The sequence below is a fragment of the Sturnus vulgaris genome, chromosome 13 (genome assembly GCF_052056855.1).
Source record: "Sturnus vulgaris isolate bStuVul1 chromosome 13, bStuVul1.hap1, whole genome shotgun sequence".
Taxonomy (NCBI): Eukaryota; Metazoa; Chordata; class Aves; order Passeriformes; family Sturnidae; genus Sturnus; species Sturnus vulgaris.
In genome coordinates this window covers 3,809,650-3,822,359 of record NC_142255.1, presented here as the reverse complement: position 1 = coordinate 3,822,359, position 12,710 = coordinate 3,809,650, and the positions used below count along the sequence as shown (strand labels likewise).

General features: G+C 39.7%; 1 protein-coding gene across 2 annotated transcripts in view; it reads right to left on the bottom strand.

Annotated features, from left to right (window-relative positions):
* Positions 1-3,743: 3,743 nt before the first annotated feature.
* CIB2 (calcium and integrin binding family member 2) overlaps positions 3,744-12,710 on the bottom strand; it is a 37,020-nt gene continuing 28,053 nt past the window's right edge. For both annotated transcript variants that reach the window (XM_088172375.1, XM_014879109.2), the window contains exons 4-6: positions 11,140-11,287; positions 10,858-11,053; positions 3,744-5,480 (exon numbers count right to left, since the gene is read on the bottom strand). In XM_088172375.1, the coding sequence (XP_088028501.1) occupies positions 5,459-5,480; positions 10,858-11,053; positions 11,140-11,287 (366 nt within the window). In that variant the 3' untranslated portion in view covers positions 3,744-5,458. The remainder of the gene's footprint in view (positions 5,481-10,857; positions 11,054-11,139; positions 11,288-12,710) is intronic.

Here is a 12,710-nt window from a genome sequence, read left to right as displayed (position 1 = left end):
CAACAGTCATTAAAATGGCCATAAAAGAGATGAAACATTTTAAACATATGAAAAGCCTCACTGCGTTTCCTGGAATTGAATTGATTTCTTTGAATATACACATCAATTAACCTATTTGTTTAGGCAGAACAGTGACTGTCTTTCAGTTTTCAAACTTCTTCTAGAGAGAATTCTCTCTGAATCTACAGCTTTTTGTATGCAGAATTTTTTATCTGTATAAAGAAAAAAATTTTTAAAAAGCATAATAATTTTCAAACATCCAAAATACCATTTTGAATAAAATACCAATATTCTTTTTCCTGTCAGGGACTACTAGTCTGCAATGCCAGTGGTCACAGCACCAAACCAGACAGAGCTGAAGAAGAGTTTGGACCACACTCTCAGGCATCTGGAGTGACTCTTGGGGTGTCCTGGAGCAGGGCCAGGAGCTGGACTCAGTGATCCTGAGGGGTCAACTCAGCATCTTCTGTGATTCTCTGAGATGTCTCAGTAGGAGATCATTTCCTTGCAGCTGGGATGGGGAGAAATCTGGTGAATATCAATTTATTTCTAAGTGCCATTGAAGTTACCCTGAATATTAGCCCGCTAATAAAAGGTTACTAATGATCAGCATGAATTCACTACCTGTGAAGTGCTGCCTCCAGGGTGATGTGAGGAACAGCCCACAACCATAACACCGATATCCAAGGGGATGAGAGGCCTATGAAAAAGCTGGATCTGACTTCTGGACACGTGAACACCTTCCCAGACTAAACTGTAAACCATTTCCATCAAGTAAACAGAGCCACCTTGAACCTGCTTGTTCAGACCTCTACATGAGGGACCACACCAAAGCCTTCAATTACCACCCCTTCAACCAGCAGCCACCAATTCCCAGAGCTTGTCAGTGTGCAGAGCACAGGCCAAGCTTGGTCCCTATTGAATTGCCCAAGCTGTGATTAAGCCCACAGCAATGAGTGGCCTTGCTCCTGGCAGGCTGCCACATCCCCTGATTTCAGAGGAGAAAAGTTACAGTTAGACAAGGAGGAGGCTGGCCTGGTGCCCAAACCCTCTTGAGCAGAGTTGAACCACTCTGCCCTCCATTTGCAGGCACATCTGGCCCCAAGCTGCCTGGGAGGAGCTGGAGAGCTGGAGAGCAGGAGATGGAGAGCAGGAGATGGAGAGCAGGAGATGGAGAGCTGGAGAGCTGGAGCTGGAAAGCAGGGTCCAGACAGTGCCTTGTGCTGCAGGGCTCTGAGCACACAGCTGTACCTGCAGAGAGGGAACGACAATGGGCACTCAGAGCTTTGTGCATGGGAACATCTGGCTCTGAGCTGCCCCTGACTGGGAAGGAGCAGAGGGAAGGAAGGACTCACCTGCACTGCAGCTGCAGAGCACCCAGGGCTGCCACACCTGGGCTCTCAGTGCTCCTGCCAACGGGAGGCACTCAGAGGGAAAGGGCACTGGGGAATTTCAGACTGTAAAATGCCCTACAGACAAGAAGGGCAGAACTTACAGTTAAATAAAGGCACTGCTATCTGAAATGCTGATGCTCTTTGAATTCTACCAAGAACAGTCTCCTCTTTTTCCCCACCAAAAAGAATGTGATAGTCACTCAGCATCACTAACATCTCTACAAGACACCCAAAAGTGCAAAATGATACAGAGAAAAGAGAACATCTGTTCACGTGTCCTGTACTTCTGTCTCAGACACACGTCTTCCTAAGGACATGAACAATTATAATTTTATTATCTCTAATGTCTTCCTCATCAGATTTCACTCCATTGTCCGTCCCAGACGAGGTGTATTGGGCAATAATATTATAAACTCTTCTTAATCCTGCTGTTATTTCAGCCCAAATTGATTTACTGGGGATTCTGAGCTGACAAGCATAATATTTCCCATCCACATAAAAACCTCTACTTTATATTCAGTTTTTTTAGAATATAATCTTAACCTCTTCAAGTGTCTAGAATACGAGTTACTACAGTTTCAGCAAGAAAATCCCTTTTTAACTTTTAACATACGTTTCAATTTTCAGGGACTTTATTAAAACATATTTTTACTGATATGATATTGAGAAACACAAAATTTTCTCGGTAATTATGTAGAATTTTAAAATCACTAATTAACCACAGTTTCATATTTTTGTTTTTTGTTTTTGTGGCATCTTAGATTCTGTGGAGAATCCTGTATTTCAGGGACATTTGAACTGTTAAATGAAGTTATGGCTTGCTATGGTGGAGTGGTGCCACCTTGTGAGGTTTCATCGTACATACACAAGGAGATAAAAATTAGCCCTGGGGAGAAAAAGAAAGGAGTCCTTTCCTCTGTGACTGCAAGAAATTGCAAGAGATTCCAACAGTGAGCCTGCTGACAAAGAGGAGCGTGTTAAGAAAAGAGCATTCAGCATTTTAAGATTACATTAAAAGGGCGTGAGAGGGCACCATGAACTGCAGCAAAACCTCAAGTACTTTCCCCAACACAGATCCAGTTACAGACATGAGTTAATTCCACTGAAGTCAGCAGTTACTGGAGATTAACGTGGAAGTAATGCAAATCAGATTTTGGCCTGCAGGCTGTTGCAAATCTTGGCTTACAGTATTTCCTTAAAACAATGATCAGTTAAATATAACCAAGTTATTTCTTACTTTTTGATACCGTTTTATTTACTTTCACGACTCTTTTTTTGTTCCCAAGATGCTTTAACTGTATATAAATAAGAGATCACACACAGCTATTTTGATGGAGGCTTTAGGTAATGGTTTTCATTTTTCTTTGTCCATTTTTGAAGGAATATAGTAATGTCTGTTTATATTTAATACTTTTCTGAAATTCAAAATGTATGTCCTCTTGCTTTTGGGCCAAATCCAAAACTGGTTTAAATCTAAACCTCTTTTACTATTTCAGTTTCTTTCCACATGGCCTGGTAGTTCATTTAGAGTGAGGCTAGTTGAAGAAACACTTGCTAGAGAATCTATTAGATTATGCCAGTAATACAAGTGCCAAAGGCCAGCAGGTTTTTAATCCTCCTGATCAGATTAAATTTGCATCACACTGAACTACTCACTCAACAGTCTTGCTGTGAGAAAACTGCCAGTTCCAAGACAACGGTGAAAGCACAGACACAAAGCTCCTCAGAAATCCATCCCTCACCTTTGCCATCAGGTGCTGGAAATACTCACCCACCACTAGGCAGTGCTGAAGACCGAGTGCAGGATCGCTCTCAAACGCCAGGGACACACAGCGTCGCTCCGGGTTTTGTTACAGGACATGAACGTAAGTCACAAAAATAAAGGCAGTTAGGACAGCTGCACGCATTTCTGTCTGCAGTATTTTGCAAGAACTCGTCTCTATGCACAGGAGTATTTCTCCACAATGTGCTCCTAATTTCTTTTTCTCTCTGTTTCTCAGCTCAGGTGGATAACTCCAAGGTCAAACATCTGCCTGCAAGCTCAAGTGTCTCCTAAGGGCTTTGTGACCCAGGGAAACATCACACTGAGCACTGCCAAGGGGAGTGTGATACAACCCAGGAACGACACAGTGTCAGGAAAATAGGAATTTTAGCTAAAACCATCTTAACACACAGAAGAATGTGGATGCCAAAAGGAACTGACCTATGTCATCAGCACTAGATCCTTTTTGTCTCCATAATCTGATCCCGAATCATGCAACCTGGCATTTTACAATACACCCTAATCATATCCTCCTACACACCTCACAAGACTTACAAGATTCAATGTCCCTCTTGAAATCAATTTCAAAAAATTAGGCTGATACTTTAATTAATAGGAAGTAATTTTAACATTATCTCTCTTAATGCCAATGCCTTGCACATAGTTTGAATCAGCTGATACAGCTAACTTAATCTGCTCAAAATGAAAAACAGGCTGGAATCTCTCTTTACTCAATCAGAACTGAATATGAGGATTGATTTCTGTTAATTTTAACTTGAGTAAGGGAATTCAGGTTTTAATTCCTTTGTCTAAACAGAAATCACTAGAAGGAAGCATTAAAATACTTTAAACATCACTGAACATGATAGCTCTAAGATATATATTACAAATAAATGTTATCAGACTAACATACAAGTGCCATTTGTCCTGTGTACCTTGAATATCCAAAATTTCCACTGAAGCTTTTAATGTACACGCATACTGCTAGAGAAATATTTCTTCTTTATTCATAGGGTGTAAATCTGAACAGCAAGATACCCTGCAAGCTCCCCACACAGAAAGGTTTCCAAGGTAAATGAGCATCACCATCCCTACAGAAATTATAAACAGGTTAGGTTCTCTAACAGTGTTCTATCTAACACATTTCATCCTTTGAAAGACTTAACTTTGTAGTAATTGGTATCATGATCAGAAAGGAAATTAGTATGTGACCTAAAAATTCTCAAAGCACAACAGAATGCTTCAAAAGTTTTAATTGTGGTGACTTTGATACAGAAGCCGTGTAAGTGACAGAGCCCTTCTATTGACTGTTAGAACAGTAATTAACACACATATGATTGTCTTCAGGCTCCAGTAAACAATACTGGAAGTAAACAAAAAACAACAAAAAGATCTAGCTGTTTTCCAGCTGGAGGGGAAAGAGAAACATAGATTTGCATTCATGCATTTTATGGGAGAGATTGCATAGCTTGTTTAGAAAGAAAATATCTTTTCATGTCCTTAACAGTAGTTCTGTGCTTCTTCAACTTCTTCATGAGTTACAGATGACCACGTTCCTCCATTCATCATTATCAGCCCATAGAATGAGGAAAATGCAGGAGCCCCTTTGAGAATAAGGACACAATTTTAACACTTGTCTTGGGCAGAAATGAATCAGTACGCAGTTATCATATACAAAAGGCAAATATTTCAAGTTTTATAAGGACACAACAATCCATAAAATATTGGTTGAAGGTAAGCACCAAACCCAGCAGTTGCCATTTCAGTGGCTGAAGGGCAAACCTGGGCTGTGGTTGTCTTCAACACTGGGAGCTTGATCTTGACTGCAGTTCTTTCACCTCTGATATTTTCCATGCAAGATCCCAGCTGTACAACACAGTGATAGAGGCATCTCATTATTTAAGGCCCATGCTTTCTTTCAAATACTCTTGGAAAACACACCAAAGCTAATCTTTCTCTCAATTTTTTTGCACTTTTAAGAGCAGTATTAAATATTCATAAATATAAAAACTCTGTGGAAATACCTTTAATAATATTCTGATTCTGACTCTTAAAAAAAGGGGGGGAAAAAAGAAAGAAAAACCACAATCCAACAACCAACCATCTTTGCCAGAGTGCTTGGCCAGCAGTGAAGATAAAAATGTGTCTGTTCCAAATATCCTGTAGATCACATGATGCTTCTGTCTCTTTGTGGACCAGAATTATTTCAGTACTTTCTGCTGAGTTCTAAGAAGCCCTCATTAGAGGACAAAAGCCCCTGGAGTGCCTGAGATTCAGAAAGGCTGGACTGGCAGAAACATCTTCAGATTCTTATGTGGAAAGTACTGCAAAAGAAAGAAAGAGACTCAAACACACAAGAAACAAACACATCTGTCACTATGCAAAAAAATTTCCTTCAAGTACAAAAAGGAAGCTGCTGTGTTAAAAAAGCCCTTTCTTCTTTCACACTTGGAGAAGATTTAAATCTCATGGGAGAAAATTCCATCTTCTGAAATGTTAGCTCAAGGGCCAAGCTCAATAGTGGATTAAATCCAGTGTAAATTACCCAATTTATTGGATGTAGAGCAGAGCTAAGTGTTTCCCAATGGTACTTTTGCTTTGGCACAGCATTTGGGCTCTAACCAAGACAAATCAGGCAGGTAAAGTTGCTTCTCTTTTTGAGCCAAAGAGGTGCTGGTTGTCATCCTCTATTTGCTCTTTAATACAGGTGAGCAGCAGGGCTTACAATGGCACAGGCTTCAGGAGAGCTCCTGAGCATCTCAGCAGGACAGGGAGAGAATTTAAAGAGGGCATGCTGAAACCCCACTGCCTACAGGCAGCAATCTGCTCACAGTCATGGCAGTATCAACTGTTGCTTTCTTGACTGACTGAAATGAGAAGAGATTATGATGTATTTTTGTAGGTAAATTCTGTATTTTTGTTGCCTACACTGAAAGAAAACCTTTTTGGAACATTTGAGAGGCTGCAGACTTTCTGGATGCACACTCTTTGGATTTTGTTCTACCAAAAGAATACTCTAACTTAATTACAGCTATTAGATTTGAATCAGAAATTCACTAAAGGAAGCTTGTGGTATGTATTTGGAGGAGATAAAATTTCATATTCACCATGGTCCCTAGGAACTTTGTCTCTAGGAGTTTATTCAATCTGGGTGACAGTAAAAGATATGCTGTATAGCAGCCTGGCACACCAGCCTAAGCACTGTGAGAAAGAGCAGATAGTGATGCAAATAGCACTAAGGGTTTTTTAAATAAAAGAATTATAAATATCTTGTTCACAATTCAAGAAATGTCTAGAGACTATATAAATACAGGCTTTTAAAAATTTAACTCCCACACAGGTAATATCTAGGAGCTAAAAATCCATCACATTCTATGTAAAAACATTTGAGGCATGATTCTCCCAAAAAATCCACCCAAATCCACCTAACTGGAAATCTATTTATGAGAAAAAAGGTTCTACTTTTATCAGAGTGTCATTTTGGCCTTTGAACATTCAGCTTTTTACTAAGAAGCAGCTAAAATACTCTGAAAAAAACTGACAAAAATTATTCCCTTCCATTGTTTCTTTGCTAAGCGTCTCTTGCCAATTAGTCACTAGCTCTAATATTAGTTCTTAAGAACTAATTAATCTGTATGTTGGGACAGTCTTATGAGATGCACATTCCCTATAAGGGAGTTTTCTTTAATTCAGCATTTGGTAGGATTGGGGTCACAACATCAGCTGGTGGCTGGGTTTCAGACACACTGCATTTCCAATGTTTAATGTGTTGTTTCCCTATGTAGTTGTGGCAGCTCCCAGGCATTACTAATGCCATATTCCTCTCAAACCCTACCACATATTGTTACAACATGCTTCACACTCAGGCATTCAAATAAGCTGAAACTTCCAGGATGATTTATAAAACAATTTCCTGTGGAAAACGTAACCAGTCTTGTAGAACAGAACACTTAGCTAGTGCCAGCTCAATCTGCCAATGCTTCCATTAAACTACAACCAGCTTCTTAATGATAACATTTTTGAGTGAAATAAAACTACTGGGATCAAATTTTCTGAACCAGTAACTGTCATGATCATTTACAGCTTAGTCCAGCTCTGGGATAACAGCCAATTGTGTAGATCTTCCCTGGTTCATGATTAACAGTGTTTTCTTCTAGTTTGGAAAAAATTCCTCAACGACAGCAGTGCAAATCAAGCAAGAGACTTTAGTGCATCTTCATTTGCCTGACAGCAGCACAGAGCTGGCAAAGGTCTGTAGGAGATTAAACCTACACAGGGTCATTAAGTAAAGGTTGGAGAAAGGAGGGATAAGGAAAATCAGTCAAGGTAGAGTGGATGAACTCCAGCTCACAGCAGGTCACAGCTTGGATCATGGTGCCAAAGTTAATGCTGGCTGTGTATGTTAAGTAGGTGTGATAATGTGACAGCTTAAAAAAACCCCAACACGTGTAAAAAACTTGCTCCAAAACCTGAGTGCATGTTGCTGTAAGAATCTGATTTTCAAAGGTTTTCCACAGAGTAAAGAAGATATTCCTCCTCAGTAACTTTAAATCTCAGTTGATGATGATGGTAACTTACAGCTGCATGAAAGCTCTCAGTGTTTGTCACAAGTTGGGTGAGCACCGGTCCCACATAAGAGAGCAGAGAGGAAGAAGTGTTATATGGCTTCCTACACATCACCTGCTCAAGCAATGGCAGAGCCAGGGATAAAACTTAATCACCTGGAATCCTACATTTCCTCCTTTTATGATATGAACAAGTGGCTTTGGTGGGGAGAAAAGGAAATGAACAGAGTTAAAAATCCTTTACTAGAGATAAAAATCACCTGGGGCCTTGCAAGTTATTCAGCATTTTCAGAAGGCTCTCATACCAGGTGCCAGGATGTATTCTGGGATCAGATACTCAGAAATATTGACTGCCCATGGCTTCACAGCAAAATCCCTGCAAGCTGCAGTTCCCCAGCATCTCCAATTCCTTACTGGCAATCATTTTCAATGTGGCTACTGCTTTGGCTCCTGGGTGTTCCATTTTCACAGTGGCTGAGCAGCTGGAAGTGTAAATCATTAGATTCCTGGGCTTCCTTGAATTTAAATTCTGGAATGCATTCAACTTGGCACAAAAAGTGGAGACATGCAAACACAAATGAAATTGTGACTGTTTCTGTTGATGGGTTGGTATTTCTTCCACATGTCTGCTTAAAATTTCCAAGGGACAATTTATTTTAGGTGAAAGCATGTTTTTATATCTTTTTGCAATAGTCAGAAGCTAGTTCAGTTTACCACTGACATATAGGGTTGGTGATCTGCTATTAAGACACTTCCTGTGCTTTGCATGCTCTGTATTAGATTACCCAGTGAAGCTGCACAGCCCTGCCTGCCCTTTGGCTGCACACAGCCCAAGGCTATCATTTAAGACAACCATTTACAGCTGAAGACTCAGAAGAGAAGAAAATGAGAGACCAGGAATAGAGCTGGAGATGAATTCACAAAGATGTAAGAAAGCATTGCTCAGTAAATGAGTAGGTAATGTGTCCAAGACTGTTATGGTACAATTGCACTTAATGAACAAGAACTGGGGTTTTTGTGGTGAGAGATCAGCTACAGGAATTGCATTCCTGTCCCATGTCACAAAGTCTGTCACTTGCTAGCAGGCACTGGCTCCTGCCAGAGAGTGCTTGTTTAGATTCAGTCTCAGTCAGACTTTGGTGAACCTATTGTGGCATTAAACTTCAATGAATCTCAATCCAAAAGTCGAATCTCTCTTTAAAATGCACATTTACACAGTATTTTAAAAATTGGAATAAGTTCCTCAGAACAGGAAATTCAGTATTAATTAACAAATATGTCAGTCTGTGATGCAGTGCACACAGGAAAAATAGAACTAACAGTGTCCTAAAAAAATAAAATACCTTTACAGAGAAAATGAACAGTAAACCACAGTAAGGCAGAGGTATCAAATCTTCCATGCAAAAATTAGTTGGGATAAAAGTAGTCTCATGACCCTGTTACTTTCTTTTCCTGCATCTGTTAACTCAGATTAAAACAGAAACCAAACTAGAGAACCTACACATTCTCAACTCTGAGACTTTTTTCCATTACACTCTCATTTTCCAATATAGCTTCAAAGACACATGTTGCTGTACCATGAGAAACATCAGATTCTTCAGAGGATTCTAGTATTTTCCTTACATATATTTCCAGCCAAGAAATGGTTTTCTTTGTACTGTTATCCCCACAGAAGCTGCTGTTATATAGAAACTGCCTGGTCAGAGGCTCTAACCCAGTGTTTTGGTTAGGAGGTGGAAGGAGACCCTTCTCTATATCATCAGGAGCTCTTGGGCCTGAGAATTTCAGAGATGAATCCCATGACCCAGCTAAACTCCTGAACCTGAAAGGAGGGAGAAGTCACAATGCCCCTTGAAGCCAGAGATGGCAAACATTTACCTTAAATCTGCACACTGCCACCCTAAACATGAAGGAGATACCTTGTCCCAGACACGGATCCAAGGACCTGTGTTTAACCTGAGCCACTGGAGGCTCAGTCTTCCAAAGCTCGCTAGCCTTGTCCTTTGATTTTATAGGCACTCTCCACTTTCTCTTACCTAATCTATAATACACATCTCACTTCATTCCACCTTTTACTCATCATCTTGCCCTGCTGAACACCCAGCACTCAGTGATTTTCACTCATTTCCTCATCTTCCCAAAACATCACCAAACTGGAAAAGAAAAATAATTGTGACAGTCATTCCAAGGCTACACTGGCAAACATTCCTCTCTTCAGCTTTGTCAGGAAATGACTGCACTGCACAGCATCCTCAGCTGCAATTCTCAGTCAGCAGTTTGCAAGCCTCTACAACAGAGCAGTAAAGTCAGTCATGACACAGGAAGCTTCTGAAACTGCAGCTTCTGCTGAATCTTCAGATCTGCCTTCAATTCTTCATTTTTGATCACTGTTCTCTACCAGATTTGTAGGAGCAGCACAGCCTTTTGATTGATTAAAGGAAACTCTACCTAACCCCAGCAGCTTCTGCTGGATAGCAGTATAAAGAAAATGTTTTCTTAGCTGGAAATACCTGTAAACAAAATATTAGAATACCTACTGAGCTGAGCCTCACCATAATGATGATATATACCTTGTTCTAAAAGGGTTTCTGTTGATACACTTGGTTAGCCAAGGAATACCCGAGATGTATAAAAGACATTCACATCGCTCTAACATCTTTCCTCAGGAGTTTCATTCGGGAATGAAATACTGTACTGTGTTTTGCAGGGCACTTTATAGTTCTTCAAAAAAACCCTCACTTTCTCAGCAAAGAGATCTGTGTGTTTCCATGTGTATTTGTAACATGTTTACAATATTTACAAACATTCCTATGCAGACAGCTGGGATCCTTGCTATAGGCTTAAGAAAAACATGATTTTGAGCTGATAATGGATCAAAATATTTTTCTGAAGCACACCAAGAGGAGTGGAGGGGCAGGAAAGATGATAATTAAAAGCCATTAAGCTCTTAGTCTTAAGTTAGGAGAGAACTGGAATATGCCCTAGCAAAGTAAACTGAGTTAGGTAAGAAGTCATCCCCTAGTCAGCTCTCAAGTAAAATACTTATGTCTGACACTTCTTGCATTAGACTGCACAGTGGTATCCTAAAAAAATACCTGCAAGTATGCAAGAGACTCTCTGCTTCTTAAAATAATACCTGAGAAAGTCCGGTGCCTTGGAAATCATGTTTTCAAAATCTGCAAATCCTAATTTCCCATCACCATCCATGTCAGCCTCTTCTATGACTTTCTCACAAACCAGAGTGATTTCCTCTTCTGTCAGCTCTTCCCGGGTCAGCTTATTAAGGGTTTTTTCCAAGTCTGCTTTACAAATGAAGTTATCTGTGTTAAAATCTAAACAACAGAAGAACCAAAGATCACCAAGTGTGCCACTCATGGACTCCAAACACAAGAAGCACAGCGAGCCCCTGCACAGTTACCATAGATCTTAAAGGCATAGATTGCTTTGAGCTCCCGGGGAGCCATTTCACTGAGCACGGAGAACATATCCACAAAGTCATTGAAGCTCAGGCTCCCCTCTCCATCTTCTGAGAAGGATGACACAATCCTTTCTTTGAAGGGATTCTCCTGTCAAAGATAAATATAGATTGGTTTTTGGAAGATGAAAAAACCTGCAGATTCCTTGATAATGAATATTTAATTGAATGGTTGGCTCTTTAAAGACTTTTTTTTTCCTCCAAAAAATAGATCCAAAAACTTACATTTGTATGCTTTAGCAGGAAGTTTCAGCAGTCCTTGCTGCTGCATAGTACCACTTATGTTCTTTTACTTCCACTGATACATGTCAATGTCCAACCTGTGGCTGGACTGACTAAAAATTATAGAGATTTAAAAGAAATTTTATCTCCACAGGAGATGATCCTGAAATCATTTTTAGTACCTTAGAATAGGACAATATTCTAAAACCATAAACACACAAGCAAGCATGAGAAAACCTGCTTTATTACTATGAAATCCAAACCAAATGTTTTTACAGTAAAATCCCATCATTTTTCTCAGAGCTACACAAAAGTCCAACACTAGTTTGTAGCTGCATGGATAAAACTTAGAAAATCAATTCAATTCAGTTGAATATGAACATAATACAAACATCACTTGGGCTGTGAGCAGCATCTCATTAAAGTTGTGCTACAGATCTTATCTGAAGCCAAGACACTGATTAACACTGATTAACTGATCCATAAATACATACAGTTGTGGTGGTGGCATATCAGAGTCATTATTTTTAATATGCATGCAGCATTTTGTTTGGCTTTTAAAGAATCAGTAGTGTGAAAGCTCAGAAGTTCAATCATATATCCATTTAATTTCTTTTTTTTTTCCTGTAAATTTAATTACCTAACAGCTATTCATAAACCATCCAATTATTTTAAATGAAATTTCAAAAACCAACTATATTTGAGAGACAAGTGACCAGAAAATGTTATTTTTCAGTTAACTTGAATTCTTTTTTGATAATTCACACATAAAACAAAAGCATCTATAGAACACATTTTTGGCATAACTGTAGAGACTAAAAAAGCAATGACCAGGAAGAAGGCTGTTTTTATGGACAGGAGAAGTAGGGACCACAGAGCCTGAGGCTCAGATGGCAGCCCATTAAAGTAGCCAAGACTAAATACAAATTCTCCTGAAGGGTTTGATGACTGAAGGGATACCCAAGAGGGAACAGGCCTACAGATTTCAAAGGACAGGAGATTAACAAGTTCATTGTTCAGATGAAAACAAAACCAGGCCAGATAAAACCAAATTACATAGAATAGAAAAGAAAGATTCCTGAAAATTAAAAGCAGCCTCAAAAAACAGCAGGGTCACATCTCTCCAGAGCCTGAAAATGAAAAACAACACCCCAGAGCCAGGCAGGTGGCTGAGAGAACCTCCCTGTAAAAGGATAGGTAGTGATCACTCTTGTCTCCTGAATGATGTGTATAGGTACAGCAGGTGTGCACCTGTGCCACTGCTCAGGGCAAAGTAGCTCACTGAAATGCCT